At 31.0% G+C, this 24481-nt stretch overlaps 2 protein-coding genes across 2 annotated transcripts in view; one reads left to right on the top strand and one right to left on the bottom strand.

Moving 5' to 3' along the window:
- The window catches only part of LOC126881839 (uncharacterized), a 69681-nt gene extending 53038 nt beyond the window's left edge, over nt 1-16643 (bottom strand). Inside the window, exon 1 of the mRNA XM_050646449.1 lies at nt 16460-16643. Within this exon, the coding sequence (XP_050502406.1) occupies nt 16460-16529 (70 nt within the window). The 5' untranslated portion in view covers nt 16530-16643. The remainder of the gene's footprint in view (nt 1-16459) is intronic.
- Nucleotides 1-24481, top strand: part of LOC114342351 (neuroglobin-like) — a 688855-nt gene that overhangs the window by 536244 nt on the left and 128130 nt on the right. The window lies entirely within an intron of this gene.

The raw sequence follows: 24481 nt of genomic DNA, 5'->3' as shown, positions 1-24481 counted from the left end.
AATATTAACCTATTTTTTATTAGCTATAACTCTGCTTCTACTAGGTGTAGAGACGTGATGTATACACCATTTTTTTAAATTTTTTACAGGCTATATTTTTGCTAAGAATGTTTTTTCGACAAAATACTTACTATTTGAGTTATCTGCGAAAAATCGTCTAAAAGCGTGGTTATTTTGTTGAAAAAATGAACATAGTCACGGCCAAATATCTCGAAAAGTATTGACTTAGTGAAAAAACTCTATAGGACAAAAGTTACTTAAAATTAGCCAGTTTTTTCATTTCCTGACTTTCTTTGGACGAATATTTTTTCATCCCCAAGAGGGGGTGAAAATCACCCCCAGGGCAAAAGCACATATCGGCACAATATCACTTTTTTTCTTTGACTTGTTAGCTATGTGTATGCCAAAATTCATGTCAATCCAAGCGGTTGTTTAAAATTTAGAGGTTTTGCAATATTTTACCGTTAAAGAACGGACTACTAAGCTTCCGCATTATTTCGAGATAGTCAGATACCTCAACTCAGAGTGTCCGCTTCAGAAGTCATCTTAAAATTTTAAACAGAGAAAATCTTACGATCAAGGGACAACAGGTGCTGCTCAATAAGCATACAACTACATATTGCAGAAAATCATGAATCTGGTTGTTCTATCATCTTTTTGTTTTCACCCATTTTACAATATTAAAATGTGAAAACATTGAATTATCCCTGTCTGTCTGTTCATCTGTAAACGCAAATCCTCCTTTAGTATAACAGATATAATGAGAAATGAGGTATCGAATGAGAGCTTCTACTTATAACCTGAGATGGTACTAAACGAGATTTTGACCTCGGACCTCCGATTTCAGAGTTGTAACCGGAAGTACTGTTTGAAAGACGTCGCTGAAATAGTACAAGCGATATATTATTAGACTCGCCTTAGCAAGACAAGAACAAATATATACTTCCAGTTTATATTGGTTAACAAATTGTAACCGGAAATGCCACATGTGATATATCAAACGACGCCGACGCGTATTAAAATGACGAGCTCAAATATTTAGTTCCGGTGATGTCATTTCCGGATGAGAAGTTATGACCGGAAGTTTGGCAAACATGACTCAAAACTAGTGAAATCCCTCAATCGACGCAAAGTTACACAAAAAATTCAAATTTCGATTTTCAGTTCTACTTACGGTCAAGTTGGGTGAAAATAAGACTTACGGAAATTAATTAATTGGTTAAAAAAGTTATCCGGCGGCAACCATGTACGTCAGTGTGCTATGGCCGTAAAATTGATACCAATATGAATTATTTTAGCAGATCTTACAAATACAGTCAAACTCGCTTATTAGAATACCTCTTAAAGGAATATCCCGGTTTAAGAAATAGAAATTTGAGGTCCCGAAACGTTTCTTCTAGCGACCAATGATCGGTTATTAGAATATCCCGGGTATAGGAATACTTTTGATTAAAACGAAGGCTATTCCAATAAGCGGGTTCGACTGTAATATTAAGATTCGTTTTTTAATCTTGTTTTCATCATATTTTAATACTTATCGGAAGACACAAAAATTATAATAAATATATTTACTAAAAGCACCAATATATCTTTGTCAGACTTTACTTGCACTGATTATATCGCCGCTTCGCAAGAACGTAGGCTTAACTCAAAAAATACGATTTTAGAAGAGAGGCAGTTTAAAATTTTATGGATATGATTATAAGCAGAACTCCGAATAAGTTGTTACTTTAAAGAAATTACCTATACAATTTTGTTAGAAATATATCTAAATACAAACTGTGATAACTAAATAAATTTAAAAAGTGTTTTTGTTAACCCCTATTACATTTGAGTATTTTTTCCTCCGAACACTACAAAAAGGGTCCTTATTTTAGAGAGAATTTTCACAAAAATTAAACGTAAGTACCTAAAGATCGGTCGTCCTTGACGAGAAGTAAACACACAAATTGCTTCACATTATGCGCTATTCTGCGGCGTAACTAGCTTGGGTCTGTATTCATACGAAAATGTTAAGTATTATAACTAATTTCGCGCTAAACAAATATATACACTTGGTGTCATCTCTTAGCGACCATTATTATTAACCTCATAGGTCTTTATTCACGCGATAGATACTTTTATTTTTAGTATATCTGCATTAATAAGTCAATTTCGTCAAATTTTGACTTAAGCCTATGTTCTTGATAAGGCGGCGATATGTAACTTGAAAGATTTAGCAATTAACTTCATAATTTCTCTCTGCGCGTAGTTCATACTGTTTTTATAGAAATTTTCTCTCAACATTTTTTCCAATAGCGGTTAAAAAAGTATAACTTCAAAAAGTAGAAATTAAAATTGAATGCAGTAAAACGTGCTAATAAAGTCTTAAATTAAACCACACACAGTCCGATGTTTTTAATAATAGGGGGAACAAAGAATTATGGCGATGTGTGTATTCAGGTAAATTGAATAAAGTCTTTTCATACATTTTCTTATGTAAACAACACCGACCTCTGTACCGTCCGCTCAAAATTAAACATATCCACTTTGTGGCAGAGCTGTTTAAATATGATTATATATTCCAAAAACCAAACAATTATGTGGATAAGTGTTTAAGCAAGCGCGACCGAAACAATGTTTTAAAAGCCTGAGTTCGGTATGGAATTCAAAACAGAGCTTACCCTTAGAACTAACATCAACACGTTTAACTTTTCACAACTTTCAAACTTTTATATTAAAATACTTTTCTACTTAGTCGCGGCCAATTATCCCAAAGTCTACTTCTGATGGAAGATGTCAAAATAATTAGATAAGCACAGCAGGCTTGTCGTTATGAATAAAAATTTGTTTAGGGTTTTAAGAAGATTTTAACTTGATATTATATTTTATGGATTTTAATTTTTATAACAAGGTGCACTTCTCAACTTAGTATAGCTCAAGTCGGATATACTATATCCGATTAACGGATAAAGCGACCCTAGGAAAATACGAATTGAGTTTTGATACAACCGAGCCGATCTAGCTCCTAAATTTTCCAAGTTTCTAAAACTGTTATCTTGTGGCATATAATATACAGTGCTCCTCAGATAAAACTATTCCCCTTAAATAACTTTTGAACCACTGATTTGTCAAATAATCATTGAAGGGGGAGACATTATGCCATAGTTAACCTTGCCGGGAAAGGCAACCCCCGTATCATCCCTTAATTTTTTTAAATTACTTCCACCTTTTTTATCTAATGCTTGGATTCTCCTCTTTGTACTGATTTCAAAAATGTATAACACTTGATGCTTAAAGTGATTAGTTTATGAGAAAAATAAATACAAAAGCAAAAAAATTGGATTGAACTGAATTTACTACCAAAAATTTTAACAATAATTATTAAAAATTTTAACAATAATTATTAAAAATTTTAACAATAATTATTCAAAATTTCAGAGGTCATTTTGAATAAATATTGTTCAAATTTTTGGTAGTGAACTTTTCATTCTAAATGTTTGTATGTAATAAAATTATTGTTAAAAACATAAAAAATTTTTCAATCCAGTTTTCTTGCTTTTGTATTTATTTTTCTCATAAACTGATCACTTTAAGCATCATGTCTTTTACATTTTTGAGATCAGTACAATAGTAGAATCAAAATAATATAAAATAAAAAAGATGGAAGTAATTTAAAAAAAAATAAGGGATGATACGGGGGTGAGAGGGTACCTTTTCCGGCAAACTTAAGTATGGCATAATGTCTCACCCTGCAAGTATTATTTGACGTGTTTTTGCGTTTTTTCTAAAAATCCGTGGTTCAAAAGTTATTTAGGGTGGATAGTTTTATCTGAAAAGCACTGTATATGAACATAATACCGGGTGTCCAATTATATTTTCCCCCAACTTAACTACCTATAACTTCTAAACGACTCAAGATAAAAATATGCGGTTTTCGTTGAAATGTTTTATTTTAGTAAAAGTTTTGTTTGAACGGATTGAATTTTTTATATCGCTTTTAAATAAAATATGGCGGATTTACAAAAAACGTTGTCGACTTTTTTATTGAAACACCCAGTATATTTTTTTGTAAATTGAAAGAACGGTCATTTACCTATCCAGCGATATAAAGTTTTTTTAAAATCAGTTGTCAAATGACTAAGCAATTAATTTTTTAAATGAGAGATGCAATATGTAAATCACATAACATAATATCAATTTGCTTAGTTATGCTATTTAGTTATGTGATATCCATGTTGCACCTCTCATTTTAAAAATTAATTACTCAGTCATTTGACAACCGATTTTAAAAATCTTTATATCGCTGGATAGGTGAATGACCGTTCTTTCAATTTACAAAAAAATATACTGGGTGTTCCATTAAAAAAAGTCAACAAAGTTTATTTCAAAAATCCGCCATTTTTTTTTCGTAATTGAAAGCAATATAAAAAACTCAATCAATTCAGACAAAACTTTTACTAAAATAAAACATTTCAGCAGAAACCGAATATTTATATCTTGAGCCGTTTAGAAGTTATAGGCAGTTAAAATGGGAGAAAATTTAAGTGGACACCCGGTATATTGTACTCTGTGTTCATTGGAATGGAAAGATGCATCAACAAGCATGCAGGAAACAGACTTGAAAAAGAGATCAAAAATCGAAGAAGCAGTCCCAATCGTACTGAATGACAAAAATGTGTAACAAACACATCATAAAGCGTCGTTTTCACGCTACGTCTTATTGTACGTTTTGTGTGTCGTGCAAACCGTACGACAAAACGTCAATACGCGGATTTAATTTTTTCGACTCGACAAGACGTACGTTTTGCTCTTTTCACGCTACGTCTAATTGTACGTTTTGTGTGATAGAACAAATTCTACAAATCCTATACATTTTTCGATTCGACAAGACGTACGTTTTGCTGTTTACACGCCACATTATACACTGGACAAAACGTACGTTTTGTCGTACGTTTTGCATGACACACAAAACGTACAATAAGACGTTGCGTGAAAACGAGCCTTAACAATAGCAGATAAGAGAATGTGAGACATACGTTTTCAGTCATAGACAATATATATGCAACACACAATTTTATTTCTATAATCCATCTTCTCAAATTGTTTAATATTGCAACGGCATACTGCATAGCTGTATAGCTGTACTAAACGTAAAAATAAATTTGTTGTATTAGTAGATAACTAACGGAGAAAGGGAAGATCTGGATAAAGAAAGGACTAGGAAGGAAAATACTATTGTGGCTAAGAAGCATCCGACAATGGACAGGGCTAAATTTTGAACAGCTGGAGAGAGAGAGAAGAGTTTGCAATGCTAGTAGCCAACCTCCATTGAGGAGAAAACACTAAAAGAAAAAGTAGATAACTGATTTTTCAAAACTTCAAATGTCAAAAAAAAGTGGACGTAACTAAGAACGTTTTGTATTTATGTACAAGGAATCCTTAAGAAAATATACAATACAATATAAAAGTAAAATTTTAAAACTTACCGTTTTGTTATAAACCGCCGTCCCATTATATGATTCACCCTGTATATAAATGAGTATGAAAATTCATATAGAATCTTGAAATATTATTAGCTTCTTTTAAGAAAATGATAACAAACTGTATTTTAGTGCTTTTGAGATCTCAAAACTTTGATCATCGTTTCAGTATATAAATGTTTCTGCTCGACTATAAAGCTATATCTATAGTATCTATCATTATCTGTAAACTTTCAGCTTTAAAACATAAAGTAAACTATCACGAGGCTAATAAAACCATTTATTAGCGCCGTAACCTAAATAAAACTTATCACACTTAGATTATAAATATGTAATAAGTGCCTAGACCAGTGATGGGCAAAGAACGGCCCGCGGGCCATTTTCGGCCCGCGAAAGTATTTAATCCGGCCCGCTGAGTGTACATCGACATAGATAGTATATGGAAAAAATGCATTTTTTCTTAAATTTCTTAAATTTTGTGGCCCCCAATAAAAAAGTTTGCCCACCACTGGCCTAGACTGAAATTTATTTTTTATAGTCTCACATTTATTAAAGCCCAATCAATCAATATATAATAATATATTAATAAATACAATACTTCAACAAATATATCACTCACTAACTTCGGTTCTTTACTCCAGGCTATTGTTGCTATTTTTACATTGTGTTTATGGCAGCTTTTAACTTTTTTGTATCGTATGAGTATCCGAATAGTGTAGTAAACTGCATGTTGGTCTGCATCCAATCATTTTTGGTGATCTATTGTTATTTTCAGTGTCATTCTATTCGCGGTGTGCAAGTACTTGAAGGGGATACGAGAAACGATCGTGCGAGAATAGCGGAGAAATATTGCAACTTACAATTGCAGTTGCAATTGCATATTGTCAATTGAAATTGTCAAATTGGCGTATATTTCATACCTACTGTCATTGAAGAAAAAAAAAATATATTGCTCCACAATATTGATATGATATGCAATTATTATATAAAGGTAAATTTAATTAATTGTATTTTGCTTGCAGTACTGCATTTTAATAACTAATTTTATTTACTACATACAATTGTTTACGTTTTAATAACATAACCTGAATCTTTTTTTTTTCTTCTAATTATTTTTTTGGACTATGGCCTTGACAATTATCCAGTAACGAGGACTAATATAATTGGCCAATATAATTCAAAGTGCGAATAATGTTGCTGAGCGTAGAAACCAGGTGTCTCTTTGCCGAGGACAATTATTTAGGGCCGGTATTTCAATAGCTACTTAAGCTTTTGCTTAGCTAAGCTTGTGTCAAAAGTTAAGGAGAAGCTTAAGCTGAGTGACGTATTTCCATCATTTCCTTAGCTAAACTGATGCTCAGCTGTAAAGTTAATTGGTTTGGTACCTCTGAATACGTCAAAGTGCCAGAGCTAACTGTTCTGAGGCAAAAACCACTACTGTTGACATTTAATTTTATCTTGTCACCTGCATCAAGTTTACTTTTACTTCACTTAATTTTGTGTACATGGTACATGTGTTTTTAGTTCATTGTCTATATTTTCTCTGGTTATATTTTTATTGTTATTTTGCATAAGCAATAGATCCGTCTTTGTAATTTTGTTTATTGGATATATTCCTGAATATGTCAAATTGGAATGTAAGTTTATTTTTGTAAAATAAATATACCTACCAAGCATTGTAGAAATAAACAATTTTCATGTGCCTACACCTTCCAAAAGTAGTAAGAATTTTAATAATCGTTATTACGATTAATAAATTAATAGATTATTATTTAATAATCCAATAATAACGTTATTACTTAAAAGTTGGTTTTCAAAACAACTCTATAATTAATAATCTATAGAAATAACCTCAAAAAACAGAAAACAAATTTTAAGCAAAAGTTTAAACCAACTCCCGCGCGAGCTTAAAACTATTTGGTTTAAGCCTAGGCTTAAGCCTCAAATTGAAATGGAAATACAGGCAACTAAGCTTAAGCAAAGGCTTAAAGTAAGCTTTGGCTTAAGTGAGGTTGGAAATACCGGCCCTTAGGGCCGGTATTTCAACAGTTACTTAAGCTTTTGCTTAGCTAAGCCTGTGTCAAAAGTTAAGGAGAAGCTTAAGTTGGGTGCCGTATTTCCATCATTTCCTTAACTAAACTGATGCTCAACTGTAAAGGTAATTGGTTTGGTGCCTCTGAATACGTCAAAATGCCAGAACTGAGTGTGAGGTAAAAACCACTACTGTTGACATTTAATTTTATCTTGTCATCTGTATCAATGTCATTTACTTCACTTAATTTTGTGTACTGTGTTGATAGTTTATTGTCTATATTTGCTCTGGTTATATTTTTATTGTTATTTTGCATATAATCCTTCGTCTTTGTAATTTTGTTTATTGGACACATTCCTTAAAATATCAAATTTGAATGTAAGTTTACTTTTGTAAAGTTTTTTAATGCTTTTACCAAGCATTGTATAAATAAATAATTTTCAGGTGTATACACCTTCCAAAAGGAGTAAGAGTTTTAATAATTGTTAATAATCCAATAATAACCTTATTACGTAAAAGTTGGTTTTCAAAATAACTATTAATCTATAGAAATAACCTCAAAAAACAGAAAACAATATTTAAGCAAAGGCTTAAACTCACTACCGCGCGAGCTTAAAATTGTTTGGTTTAAGCCTACGCTTAAGTCCCAAATTGAAGTGAAAATACAGGCATCTAAGCTTAAGCTCAGGCTTAAAGTAAGCTTTGGCTTAAGTGAGGTTGGAAATACCGACACGTAGAATCAAAAAAATCTGGTGATCCTCGGTTGACAGAAGCTTCGGTACCGATACATTGATTCAGTGTACCGATACATTGATTCTTAACTAGAAAGTACATTGAATGAACGTACTAATTCATAAAAATTAATGTTTTTGAGCATTAGTTAATGTATACTTACATTGGACCAACGATACTGATCTTTGGACGAAAATTAATGCTCCCTGTTTTTGAATCAATGTATTTTTCATTATATTTACGTGCTTTTTTGGTTCAGTGTAGATTCTTCTTTTTGCGTCAATTAATTTAATTCAAAAATTATGTTTTCGCCACCCTGTACAAATAATGATGTTAATGTTTATATTACTGAATAGACCAGGGGTTCCTAACCGGTGGTACGCGTACCATCAGTGGTACGCGGGAAGATTTCAGGTGGTACGCGTTACGTGGGTGAGACAAGCGATTGCGCTGGGCTTCTGTCTGCGACAGTTCTAGTGCAGTTGTTGTGATTCCATATTAAGCTATAAAGCAGTTTTTAGTGAACCCTGTGACTTCAAAGGATAGTGTTAAAAACCTAAACCGCAGGCCAGTATAGTTTTATAGTGAAGTCTGACACAGAAACTAGTGACAATCCTATTCCTCAATATGTTGCGTATTTCGAAACGCTTTCAAACCAGAGCATGATGATTTCTATGCTGATACGTCACCAACACACAAGGCACTCTGATGTGGTTGATAAGCTGATCGAATTTTTTAAAAGAGAATCTACTTTTTTAAGAATAATAATAAATGCATGACTAGCTTTGTAAGTACGATACTAAATAGTAAAGGTATCCTTGCTAAATATAGAATTGCAAAGGATGAAAAGCCTCACAAAATAGGTGAGACTCTTTTATCACTGGCGGCCTCTATTGAAATGGCGCAAACCGTGTTAAGAGAAAAGGCAGCCAAAGAAATTTAAAAAATACCATTGTCAAACAACACAGTGAAAAGGCGAATTACTGATATGTCTTCCAATATTGAACAACTTTGTTTAAAACTTTAAGAATGCACATATTTAGAACTTCCAGTAGGCGAAAGCACAGATAATACAAACATGGTACAGCTACTCGTATTTGTACGATTTAATTTTTATGAAGAAGTTATAGAAGAGTTTTTTTTTCTGCAAACCACTTGAATCAAACACTACAGCGGAAATCATATATCAGGTAAATTGATAGGGCTAGCAGCACAAATAAAGAAAATTGTTCCTGAATGCCGAAATATACATTGTGTCATACACCAATATATTTCTATAAAATTAGGATCGGGGGGGCTTCCATCCAATTCATGTCCCTCCCCACATCCCCACACCGGTGATTGGTGGTACGCCAAAATCTTCAACATATTTCAGGTGGTACGCAGTCGCTAGAAGTTTGGGAACCCCTGGAATAGACAATTGAATCACCTTTAAATGAGCTTCCACACGACCCCTATCGTTAAATATAAATAATCATAGATTACGTCATTATGTCCAAATATATGACGTCACTATTAGGGCATATATGTCAAAAAATCATAATTTAAAATTAAAAATCGACCTGTCTCGGAGTTTTTCTCCAAAGTGGCCTATTCTCGAAAATATGAATTTATTTCATCATTTTGAACCTATCTATATATTTTTCAATTCTTCTTCAATTCTCCATTATTCATCGCCTTACTTTCCTCAATTTACGGATAAACTTATCAAATTGTTTAAACATTTACCAGTAAAATAGCTAAAAAGAAGACTAAGACTGTTAGGAATTTGTTTTCCAATACCAAAACTCCGTTGTCACCTCTCGAAAAAATCAATGTTGTTTACCACATACCTTGTGCAGAATGTAACACTTGTTATAAAGAGCAAATTGGGCGTTCACTAAAAGGTAGAATAACATCACACGTTCACACGTAGTGACATTAACACATCTAGGGGTGTTTCCATTTCAAATCACTCAATTTTGGAGCAAAAAAAATTTTGGATCTCCGATTTGTCTGAAAATTGGTATATAGCTTCTGCGGGACGTAAAAATAAGATATTTAAGGTCAAAAAATATTGTTCTTCTTCTTTTCTCAAAATGTTATTTTATGCGATTCTGCGGTGATTTGGTGTTTATTTAAACAAATTTGCATTTTCTATCGTAAAGTATCAATGGAAAACATAATATTTTAATAGAACGGACTCAAAAATGTCATTATATGGCTTTATAACAAGTTACTTTGATTCAAAACAAGTTTTTGACCAAATTTTATAGTGTAGGAAACGTTAAAATACCGTTTTTTTACATTTTTCTCCATTCCCAAAATACATCATAATCAATTTGGCTAAAAATTTGCCCACAGATAGCCAAAACATAAGACTTTAAGTGGTGAGAAGGATTTGAATTATATTACAATACCAAAAAAGTTACATGCAATATCATAGTCAAAAATATAGGCGTCTACTGTAAGTAAAATTAACACGAAAATATCGACCTCACGAAAAAAATTGTTAAAAAGAAATTGTAATAATTGTAAATACGATTTATTTGGAACAATTTCAGTTTCTACCATTTTTGTCGAAAAGTTAAAAATGGCGGAGATATTGAAGCAAAACAGGTTCTCCTTTAAAATCAAGATGCCGGCTAACTTAACGGAGGAATTCATTCGTGATTTAAAATTTAGGCTACTATTGACTCCCCTAAATATTAGAAAAATAAAATTTTGGGCAGCTCGGCATGCAAGGTCAAATGCTATTCCGACTGGACTAATATACTTTTGAGTTTGATATTACTTCATGTAACTTCTTTGGTATTATAATATAATTCAAATCCTTTTAACCACTTAAAGTCCTATGTTTTGGCTATCTGTGGGCAAATTTTCAGCCAAATCGATGATAATGTATTTTGGGAATGGAGAAAAATGTAAAAAAAACGGTATTTTAATGTTTTCTACACTACAGAATTTGATCAAAATCTTGTTTTGAATCAAAATAACTTGTTATAATGCCATATAATATAATAAGCATAAAACGAAAGAAAAAACCTTCATTTTGTCAAATCCTCAAATACCTAGACTATATGGTTTACCAAAAATTCACAAACCGAATGTTCCTATGAGACCAGTGGTTAGCTTTTACAACACACCAGTTGTTACATTGTCTAAATTCATTAATTCCATTTTACAATCTACAATAACTTTACAACCTTCTTATTCTGTCAAAAATTCTACCGATTTAGTAAATAAGCTGTCAGTTTTAAACTTACCTAGAGACTTCTTTCTAGTTTCTTTTGATGTAAGTAATTTGTTTACTAATGTACCTAGAGATGAAACCATTCCTATAGTGGAGAATTTACTTATTAAAAGTAATATTAATAGAGTTTCAATTCCTCACTTGTTGGATTTACTTAAATTTTGTTTATCGCAAGATTTCTTCACCTTTAACGATATTATTTATAGACAATCACAAGGCTTGGCAATGGGTAATCCTTTATCACCTTTGCTAGCAGATTTGTTTCTTAACAACCTCGAGGTTAACATATTTGATAATAATTCTTCGAACCAAAACTCTTTCCAAAAAATCTTATACTGGTTCAGGTATGTTGATGATGTATTGGCTATTATAGATGGCAATTCTACAGATGCTGAAAATATTCTTTATTTGCTCAACAATTTACATCCAGCTATAAATTTCACTCTAGAAACCGAGTCCAACAAGTTTATAAATTTTCTAGACCTTACTTTAACTAGGATGAACAGTAAATTAATTTTTTCAGTCTTTAGAAAACCTACTCAGACTGACCATACCATCCCTAGATCTTCTAACCATCCTTTTCAACAGAAGATGGCTTCCTTTTATTGCTACATCCATCGTTTACTTAGTCTACCATTATCAGATACTAATTTCAATTCAGAATTAGATATTATCAAACAACTTGCATATAGTAATGGTTATTCCCCTACTTTAGTTGATAACATCCTCAACAAATTAAGGAGTAAAAGGAATAGATCCCTAGCTTACAATTCTGTCCTTAACAATTCCACTACAGCAGTTATGTATAAATCAATATCATACATAGGTTATCCTTCAGATAATATAGCCAAAATCCTAAATAACATCCCCAACCTTAAACTATCATTCAAATGTAAGGAAAATATCAAATCTATTTTTTCTCATACCAAAGATAAAATTGGAAAAACATCAAAAAGTGGTATATACAAATTGTCCTGTGGAGACTGCCCTGTTACTTATGTGGGGAGAACTATGCGACCTTTGGAAACACGCATCAAAGAACATTTGTCTAAGATTGACAAATCTAGTTTTGGCAATCACTTATATGCTTCTAAACATAACTTCAGTCCCCAAAGAGATAGTAGGATTCTACATAGTATACCCATTAACAACTATACAAAAATGAATTTATTAGAAGACTTAGAAATTAGCAGGGAATTAAAAAGAAATCCTCAAAATTGTGTTAACACCCAGGTTCAATTAAATTGTAAATTTGATCCAATCTTTAAGAAGTTTCTTTAATACTGTTATATTCAGCATGCCCAACAATTGCTCTAGTTTTTTGAACATTACTTTATAACATATTTGAATTTTCTTTCATTGATTACAATAAGTAAATATTTTCGATTTGCCTTTTAATAATAATATTGTTTTCAAACAGTTTTGGAACTCTGAGCTTGTCCAACGGTGCTTCTCCTTGGTTTTCATCTATCTCACTTCTATATTTGGTCAGAACTGACTGGTTGTTTGGTTTTTTAATAATTAATAATACTTTGATAATTTGATTATTTTCACATTTAACTTTACTTTAAACTTAACAATTGTCATTTAAATTTAACTTCAGTTTTCATATTAATTTCATTAATTAGTAACCTACATATGACAACTTAGTCATTTTCAAAAAATTTTAAATAATTTTAAAAACACAGATGTCGCTAGGAACTATTGTTTCCGTCAGCAGCCTGTCGTTTTTGAATATTGTCAGTAACAGCTGTTTGTAAGAATGGTAGCCATTTTATAAAAAACACATTAAATGTAATTTTTAAACATTTAAGGGTTTTTACCCTAACCAGTGGTTATATCCCTGGGTTTATTTTAAACTAAAGAATGTGTTTGTTCGAAGTTTTCTCTTCTTTTGAGGTTTTTACACCTATAAGACGTAAGTTTCACTTTATAATTTTTTATGAATAAGATTTTTCAACTTAGTCTTTTTATAGGATAGCTCTGATGATGGCATAATATGCTGAAAGTACTTAGCTGATTTAATAAATTTATTTACACACTATCAGTCTTTTGAAAACATACACCAGTTCCCGTTTAGATTTATATAGAAGTGTGTACAAGTCAAACAGTCTTTTTCTATTTTATATAATATAATGACATTTTTGAGTCCCTTCTATTAAAATATTATGTTTTCATTGATACTTTGCGACAGAAAAGGCAAATTTGTTTAAATAAACACCAAATCACTGTAAAATCGCATAAAATAACATTTTGAGAAAAAAAGAAGAAGAAGATTTTTTGATTTTAAATATCTTATTTTTACGTCCCGCAGAAGCTATATACCAATTTTTAGACAAATCGGAGATCCAAGATTTTTTGCCTGAGTGATTTGACATGGAATGTACCCTAGACATTCTTGTGTCTTGGCACAACATACAGTCACAACAGTACATAAAATTAAATAAAGGGTACCTCCATTAAATCCCATTAACGCCTACGAGTACCATATTATGGAGCCAACAAATTGCGTACGCATCTGAGTCTACTTACCATATATTGTTAGGTAAAATTTAGCAGAGAGTTTCGGCCTATTTATTTGTAATTCAACGTTATGACCTCTTCGTGAATGAACAACCCAAATTTAGTTTGATACCTATTTTCCAGTGTAATAAATTTTTGAATTTACGATTGGTTTTGTTTGTGCTAAAATATGGACGTTCGTTTCGTGTAAGTGTTTTATTTTTTATTTATTATTTTTTGCAGTATTATCCCCGTTTTTGTTGTCAAAGGATGTTCTACAAACTTTAATGAATAACTTCTACAGGCTTCCATAATATTTCATCTTTTGTTTTTATCGTAAATAGGCCAAAAATATGGGTGTTCCTAAATGGAACCGCTAGGCGGTTTGCTGGATATTTGTTTTCACTATTCTATTTTTACTTTTCTTATTTTTAGAGGAATTTCTTTGAAAAAAAATCTCTATATAGCTTTTGAGGAAAACAAAAGTAATAATGATGTAATTCTCCCGTTTACATAGAAACCCAGATACCTACTAACATTTTGACAGACGAAAATGACGCGGGTTTTATTGATAATCGAAATCGTAACCAGCTGTCTTCAGGCACGGAAATTGGATTTTCGAATGATACTAGAATCGAAGGCACTGCTGAAGACTCGATCGTAGAAGAATCCACTTAGATCCACCCCGTACTAGCAGAGCAATTCCATCTGCGCCAACTGATAGAGGCCTAAATATGTTACGCTGCAGCAAAATGCAGATTTTTGCAAAGAAAAGGATTTGGTTTCTACAGTGTATGATTTTCTAGAGTCTGATTACTCAACGTATGCTGGTTCAAGCCCTTCAGAACTTTTTAGATTGCAGCAACTAGACCTGTTAAAAGGTTTTAAGACAGGTGAAAAAAAAAGCATTGTTGTTCCGAGGTCAAAAATATTGTTTCAAAATACAATAATATTATAGGTGTTACTGATTTGATGTATCTTGCTATCGAATTGGAATCCGTTCCAAAAAAATGGTATTGGCCTATTTTTACATACCTAGTGGACGCGAACATTAAAAATGCATGCAAGTTTTATAAAAAATCTGGTCGTAACATTAGCCAATTGGAATTTACATCGGATCTTATCCAAATGTATCCAATAAGATATAAAATCCCACCGAAAGCACCAGGAAGAGTGTCCGCAGCTGCAAGAAGTGACTCTCGAATTGGAGATATTCGGTACGAGGGATTAAATCATTTTGTGGTTTCTGTACCAGAAAACAAAAGAAGAAGGTGCGCACGCATTGGATTTTTAAACCGAGGGAAAACAATGTGCTGCGAATATGATAATGTGGTCCTTTGTATTGACTGTTTCGCAATTTTCATACCAAGTAATCCTTAATGAACATCTACCGGTTTCGCGCCAAGTGGTCCCATATGGGAACAGTTTTTTCTCAATAATTATTTAATTTACAAAAAATTTTCTTGTTACGTTTTGTACAGAATACTGTTACATTTAACGATTTTTAATAAATTTTGTCGAAAACAATTTTTTTTTTTCGGCGTTACTGGGTTAAGATAGGCAAAATGGCTTCACTTCCATATTTCAATTGTTTTCATTTTCTTTTCGTTCTGTGTGATTAAATAATAACAATTATACACAATGCCCACTATGTTATATGCTCTTGATAGGTATTTTCAAATCCTCCTTTAAACCAATTTAGTTAGATTAAATGTAAATGTGGACTTGAAAGCTGGACATTGAAGCAAGAACACATAAATAAGCTACAATAATTTGAAATGTGGTGTTATAGCAGGATACTTAGAATAGCATGGACACAGAAGAAAACGAATACGGAAGTATTGCGAAAAATGGACAAATAATGCGAAATAATAAACCCAATAAAAATAAGAAAGTTATAATATATAGGACACGTAATGAGGGGACAGCGATATGAAATGCTAAGACTTGATAATACAGGGAAAATAAGAGGCGGAAGGAGTATAAGAAGAAGGATACTGTCATGATTGAAGAACTTAAGGGACTGGTTTAAGTGCAGTTATATAGAACCCTTCAGAGCAGCAGTAGATAGAGTAGATATAGTGATGATGATATCCAACCACCGATTGGGAGACGTCACTTAAATAAGAAGAAATGTAAATGAATGCGACTTTTAAAATTTCCCCCGAATATGGAATTTTTCTTGTAATATCAATTTGTGACCACAGTGTCATTATATTTTACACCAATCATTAAATTTCAAATATATCTTAAAAATTACCCATAATCTTCAATACTGCGTAACACCGGAAACAACCAATTTGTTATCTATTTTATTTATTTTCAATAAATTTTACTGTAAGTAATTACAAAATGTTCAATCAAAAACAAATCACTGTTGTCAAAAAATTACTTGCAATAGGTAGTTATTAAAAAAAGATTCTTATAGCTTTTGAGTATTTCATTTCCTTTACCTTTTTCAGATCAATTTAACGTTTTATAAATGTTTAATTTACTTACTTTTCTCCTCGGCAGATGATACAAAAACTACGAAAAACAATAAAAATCCCATTAAAACGTTCACATGCATCGTAATAATAATTGTTCACAGTTCCTAATCATTTTTTCTATAACAGAGTTAGCAAACTTAACGCGTGTTTATTGATTTTTCTGTAGTAACGTTGTTTACCGACTAAGTAATTTTTCCAAGCCATTAAGAAGCTATATCCTAATTTGAGTTACGGAAACTATTTATTTTATCTTGTACAACTGGTCTTACGTCACATTTTATTTAGTTAAATCAGTAACCTACACGAGGTGTCTCGCATCATTATGTTCATATTTTGGGAAAAACAATAAGAGTCGGGATCACAGGATATGAGATTGTAGTCTTACCCTCACTTATTTTTTTATTTTGTGTATTTTATCAAACATTATATTTCTAATTTTTTTCATATTTTTCCGTAAGGTTTGACACCTTCAAAAATCCGAAAACTCTTTCTTAACGGGTTTTCAAGAATTTTCCCTCTATACACTGCAAAATACACTCACCGGCACAAAATTCTGCCACCCAAAATTTTTGATTAACTTTGACAGTTTATAACTTTATTATTTGTGCTCCGATTTTCAAGATTCTTGCACCAGTTTGTAGATACATGTATTGATATCGTTTGGTATTATTTAATAAGCGTTGTATTTTCTCCTGTGTTGTAAAGTTAAACTTTAAAAAATTCTGTGGAAAAATGGAATATCTGATTTTGTTTCATAGTCCTGTCATATTATCCCGGAGGCATTACTAAAATTTTAACAGCTGTACCATTTTTTGTAAATAAAAACACTGATTGACTCATAAAATAGAGGTTGGATTGATAAGATTAGAATGGTCCGCATGCAGCCCAGATCTCAATCCTATTCAGCATTTATGGGATAAATTAAAAAAACTATTCGCCGTTATCTTAGGCCTCCAGGAAATTTGGCACAGTTATGGCCCTGGTAGAGGAATATTGGGCTATTCCCCAGGCAAGGATAACACATCTTTATTCGATGCTTAACCCATTGCGAGCAGTCGTTGCTGCAAAAGGTGGACATACTCGCTATTGAATTGTTTTGTTTTGTTGTTAGTTTTGTTTTGTTTTGTTAAATTTAGTGCGTTTGATCGTTTGATATTTTTAATTAAACAAACCTTTTGTTGTTTGTTTGGGTTTATATGACTGCGGACACTAAATCCATTCGCCAATTTTACTATTTTTTATTTTATTAGTCATTTTTTCGTATCTTATCCTAAAACTAATACTAATATAACAAACAATTCTACTAATAAATAATTATTTTTGTATTTTTTTTTTTAATAATTTTTTATATATATATATATTTTTATTAATTTTTTTCCAAATGATGTTCTCAGAGTTCCACAGCAAAAACTGCAACATTCTTCTTTAGCCCTCTACTTCATTCGAAAGCTATTTTACTATGGACTGTCCAAGTTCGTCATTCATTTTTATCTACATATTTTTTTTATATTTTTTTTAATTATTATATTTTTTTTTCTATTTTTTTTTATATATCTTTTTTATATTTTTTCTTTCTTTTTTTTTTTTTTTTTTTTTTTTTTTTTTTTTTTTTTTTTTTTTTTTTTTTTTTTTTTTTTTTATTTTTATTTTATTATTTTTTTTTTATATTTCTTTTCTTTTTTTTTTCTTTTCTTTTCTTTTCTTTTTCTTTTAACATATAACAATTTACAAGAAATACTTACTCTATATTTTACAATTACAATTTAAGCTTAATATCTAAAATATGTTTATACAATAGTCGGTATACCAACTCATTATTTTCTAATGTTAATAAATAATTTAAATTAATGGGATGGTGGACATCAGTCAAAGAATACAGTGAATTTAAAAACATATTAACTTTATTAGAGATAAGAGAACAGGTCAAAATTTTGTGTTGTAGATTGCCCAACTGTCCACAAATACATTGTGGACTATCAGCTATATTAATTTTAAATAAATATGATGGAGTAAGACAGTGGTCAAATCTCATTCTGCATATGGTTCTTATCATATCTTTTGTCGACTCCATTTTAGAAAACCAAGGTTTATCCGTTATATAGTTTCTGATTGATCTGTAGTGGTTTCCTGTATTTACGTTTTCATCAATATACCTTTCTTTCCATTCTTTCTTAATCTCTTTGAATAAATTTGATTCAATATCTTTTGGCGTACAAAGATAATGGGTTAATACTCCTTGTGTCACCGCGTTTTTAGCCAATTCATCTACCATTTCATTTCCAGTTATTCCACAGTGGCTTTTAACCCATGCCAACTTAACAGACTTTCCTTGTTGCTGAAGTTCTTTAATTTTATTTATGATATATAATTCAATGTAGTTCACTTTTGATTTAGGATTTATAGCACTAATTTTACTAAGAGAACTTTTACTGTCACTTAAAATTATAAACTTTGAATGATTTATATTAGATAAATATTTTAGTGCTTCCATTATCGCTATTAATTCAGCTGTGTATATACTCATAATAGAATTTAGTTTAAACATTTTACTAATTTTATTACTGCTATCCCAATAGGCACATCCCACACCTTCAATATTTTTTGATGCATCTGTATATAGCATACAATAATCTTTGAACATTTGTGAACTGTCGGAGATAAACACTAATTTTCTTAAAGATATAGGCAACTTGCTATAGTCCCTTAAAAAGTATACCTGAACTTGTTCCATACTATTAAAGTCAATATTATAATTTGGGTTTATGTCATATTTATAAAGTTGTTTATCATATATTGTCATTTTTGAATATAAATCTACCATATTTAGAGTTTTCTTTTTTATCCAATATTTTTCTGTCAAGTCTGCTAAAAACAGTTGATGTATTTTGGAAATTAAACTTGCCTTTTTTTCATACAATCTAACTAAAAGGTTGATGCCAAGTTTTTTTCGTCTTATATCCATCGGCATTTCACAGCATTCAACTTGTAGATTATTTATCGGTGTACTTCTTAGGGCTCCTATACACAATCTAAGGGATTTATTAATGATTTTGTCTATTTTATTTAAATGACACTGTGATGCGTCACTGTATAATATTGATCCGTAGTCGAATATAGCTCTTATATTATTTTTAAATAACAACAAAGAAATATTTGGATCTGCTCCCCAACGTAAGTGTGATACGAATCGAAGAAGGTTTATTCCTTTTTCTGTTTTTTTAACTATATTGTCTATATGTTCTTTCCAGAGAAGCTGTCTATCCAGAGTAATACCCAAATATTTAACATAACTTTGTACAGGATAGGATATATTGTTTATTAAGATGTGATTGGGTATTTCTTTTCGTTTTCTTGTAAAAATACATAATTTGGTTTTGGAATCAGATATATTTAGTCCATGTAATTCACTCCATATTTTAATATGTTTGTCTCCTTCTTCAATGGATTTGACTGCATTTTCTATTTTAATGTTTTCTTGATAAATAACTATATCATCTGCAAATTGTAAAATTTTTGTTGAGTTTAAATTTTTTTCTATATCAGAAGTGTAAATTAAATATAACAAAGGGCTTAATATTCCTCCTTGAGGTAAACCACCCATCGCTACTCTTGGACCAAATGTGTTATTATTTACCGATATATAAATTTTTCTACAGTCATACAATTTTATTATTTTTTGACAGAAGCATTCTGGCAGACCTATTTGTATCATTTTGTTATATAGTATATTTAAATTAACGTTGTCGTATGCTGCTTCAACATCTAATAAAAGAGCGATTACTGAAGAATTTTTCGTAAACGCTAAATTTATATCTGTTACCAAATGACTCACAGCTTCCACAGTAGAATGATTTTTTCGAAATCCAAATTGTGTTTGTGATAATTTATTGTTTTTTTCTAGCCAACTTTCGAGCCTAAGTTTTATCATTCTTTCCAGTGTTTTTGTTATGCAGGAGCTCAATGAAATACCTCTATAAGATTCTGCTGAATCAGGATTCCGATTTGTTTTGAGAATAGGAATCACCCGGTACTCTCTCCAGTTATCTGGAATATCTTCTGATAACCATATTTGATTAAAAAAATTTAATAGTGTTTCTTTCCCTTTTTGATGTAAATTGGCCAACATAATATAATGTACATTATTTATACCTGGAGAAGTATTTTTCTTATTCTTAAGGCTTATTTCTAATTCACAGAAACTAAATGGAATTGAAAGTGGATGCATAGAGTTTTTTCTTTCCATTACATTAATTTTTGAAAATATATTATCTGGACATAATTTTCTTAAAAACTCCTCAACCCATTCTCCTTCAGTCACTGGATTTACTTGTGGTTTAAAAATGTTTTGTAATCGTTTGGCTTGATTCCACATATCTTTAATTGGTGTATTTTTGTTTAAAGTTTTACAAAAATTTCTCCATGCATTACGCTTACTCTCTAATACAACTTTTTTGGTTTTCGCTACACATTTATTATAATTTATATAATTTTGTATATTAGACTGTAGTTTAAACTTGCGTAAAGCTAGTTTTTGTTCTTCTATTACCTTTTTACAATTGTCATTCCACCAAGTTTTTCTAAATCGTGGATTAGTCCCTGTTCTCTTCTCTGGTATACATATCTTACAATATTCGTTTAATTTATTTAAAAATTGTTGGTAATTTAAATTATTATCTATTTCCATGAAATTATCAGTGATAGAAGAGAAAAGAGACCAATCCGCTTTATTTATGTTCCATTGGAATTTTGTATTTACACATTCCGCTTTATTAACATTAATATTTGACTTAATAATAATAGCAAAATGATTTGATCCTAATGTCTCGTCCACAACATCCCAATCGAAAAAATGACTAATATTTGCTGAGCATATTGTAAGATCTATTGCAGATTTATTATTGCTATTCGGTCTACGCATCAAAGTTTCTTTACCATTATTTAAAATTACAAGATTACAGTCCTCAATAGCTTCTAACAGATTTTTTCCTATAGTATCTACAGTACTACAACCCCAAACATAATTGTGGCTATTAATCACCACCAATTATAAAAGGCTTCTCTAGACTATTAAAAAACTTTTTCCATTCATTTAGAGTGATTTTAAGATTTGGTTTTACGTATATTGAATAAATGTTTAACTTTTTTCCGGATTGAATTTTAATTGATATGCTATTGCACATTATGTCATTAATTTGGTGAAAAGTAGGACTGTTGTAAAATTTTATTAATTTTTTCAAAAGGATGGCTACTCCACCATATCCATCATCTCTATCATTCCTAAAGACATTATAACCAGTAAAGTTAATAAAATTACTTTTTTTTAACCAAGTTTCTGATATTAATCCTATATCTATTTTATTGTCATACAAGAATTTTTCTAAATAACCCTTATTTGTTTTAATTGATCTCGCATTCCATTGAAGAAATGAAACGTTAGCCATCACGAGGTAATAATAATTGTGAAATATTGTTTTTTAATAATTCCAACGTTTTTTTATCTAAATTGTGATTAATTTGATTTAATGTTGCTGAAATAAAGTTTACTATTATTTCTCCTATATTATTTTGATTATCGTTTTGTGTTTGTGTTGTGTTAGAATAAATGGGATTATTAAAATTATAACAAGGCTGACTTTGTATTCTTGGTGTTTGCAAAATTTTTCTGCGTGCTTCCATTGTTTCTTTATCTACACTACTAGAATCAATACTACTTGATCTTTTTCGTTTAGATATTGTATATTTATTTGAAGTATTTTCTTGGTCTTTACTTACTGTTGAATAACATTTTTTATATTTATTATTAGCTTCATAATATGTTATATTTTCATTATTCATAATTTTTTTAATATATTCCTGTTTTTGTCTTTCTGTACAATCTGCTCCCTTGTCAGTAGCGCTGTGTTTTCCTTTGCACAATACACAAAGTAAATTATTCGGATTGGAACAATTAGATTTGTTGTGTTCTTCGCCACATCTTTCACACCTATCTTTTCCTCTACATTGGGCACTTATATGCCCAAATCTCAAACACTTTAAACATTGGATTATTCTGGGTGTATAATTTTCCACCTCGTATATCATTTTTTCTATTATTACATTTTTTGGTATAGACTGACCTTTAAAAGTGACAATTACGGTTCCTGTTTTTACATAATTAGTATTACCATTATCTTGAATCACTTTCCGCATAATTCTTTTTACATGTAATACTTCGAATTTAATTCCAAATCTAGGTTTAATTAATGATAATAAATCATTATCTTCTATCTCTTTATCTACCAATTTTATAACACCTTTCTTTTGAGTAAAAAACGTTGGAATATATGCCTCATACTCTTTGCTTTTAAGAATTTGAGAATCAATTAATTTATTAGCACTAGCAAGATTATTTAGTTCTACCTTGATTTTATTTCTACCAACTACTGTAATTTGTGTGATATTATTTTCAATTTCAGGAACTGCACTTAAAATCAAACGGGCCGTGCCGATCCTGTGTAATCGACCAATGTTACCGTTTTTATTTTCTATGTGTACTATATAAGGTGCATTATCTCCAAATTGATATCTATGTTTTAATCTTAAATTTATTACTTTATTTAAATTTTGCTTACCTGACTTATCTGTTTGATTTAAATTTGTCAAATTTTCATCGTTATTGCAACTAAATTTGTTACTTACCTCAATAGTACTACTTGTTTGGTTTTGTTTGTTTGTTACCTTATTATTTACTCTATTGTTATTTTTATTTAATTCCTCATATTCCATCATCCCATCTCCTTCCATTTCTACATAAAATTTACCTTTATCTGGAGGTTCGGGTGGTATACCTTCCATATTATTTGTTTTCTGAAATTTAACTTCTAGGCGCTAAATTTCACACTTTCTTACAGATCACTGGTTTAGTACTTCTTTATACTACTCGTAATACTCAAAAAGTTAAGAAAAAACCTTAAAAATTAATAATTTTTAGGAGAACTTCTAAATCTAAACAAACCTTTAAAGCAGTGTTTTTATTTACAGCTCTTACAAGAAAAGAGATATTCGGATAATTCAAAAAACAAAATCTTAGTAATACCTCCAGGATAATACAAAAGGAGTATGAAACAAAATCAGCCCTCCAATTTTTCCACAGAATTTTTTAAAGTTAGGAGAAAAACAACGCCTCCATTCACCTCCGTATAATGCCATCTCAGCATAAAATTTTTATTAGCGGAATAATAACAAACAACATCAATACATGTACCTACAAACTGATGCAAGAATCTTGAAAATCGGACTACAAATAATAAAGTTATAGACTGTCAAACTAAATCAAAAATTTTGGGGGGCGGAATTTTGTACCGGTGAGTGTAGATCAAATCATGGTTTTTTTTTAGTAAGTTCTTTCACGGTTTTTGCTGTAAATTTTAAAGAACCGCTTAGATTGACATGAAATTTGGCACACGCATAGCTAACATGTCAAAGAAAAAAAGTGGTATTGTGCCGATGTGCGTATTTGACTTAGGGGTGAGTACCACCCCTTCTCGGGGGTGAAAAAATGTACTTTCAAAATAAGTCCGGAAATGGATAAACTGACTTTTCGAGTTATCTGCGAGTGAATATGTTCAGTTTTCAACAAAAAAAAAACACGTTTTTATACGATTTTTCGCAAATAATTCAAAAAGTAAGTATTTTATGGAAAAAATGTGTGTGTTTATGTGTGTGTGTGTGTGTGTGTGTGTGTGTGTGTGTGTGTGTGTGTGTGTGTGTGTGTGTGTGTGTGTGTGTGTGTGTGTGTGTGTGTGTGTGTGTGTGTGTGTGTGTGTGTGTGTGTGTGTGTGTGTGTGTGTGTGTGTGTGTGTGTGTGTGTGTGTGTGTGTGTGTGTGTGTGTGTGTGTGTGTGTGTGTGTGTGTGTGTGTGTGTGTGTGTGTGTGTGTGTGTGTGTGTGTGTGTGTGTGTGTGTGTGTGTGTGTGTGTGTGTGTGTGTGTGTGTGTGTGTGTGTGTGTGTGTGTGTGTGTGTGTGTGTGTGTGTGTGTGTGTGTGTGTGTGTG

The sequence above is a fragment of the Diabrotica virgifera genome, chromosome 3 (assembly GCF_917563875.1).
Source record: "Diabrotica virgifera virgifera chromosome 3, PGI_DIABVI_V3a".
NCBI lineage: Eukaryota > Metazoa > Arthropoda > Insecta > Coleoptera > Chrysomelidae > Diabrotica > Diabrotica virgifera.
This window is presented reverse-complemented; position numbering and strand designations above follow the sequence as displayed.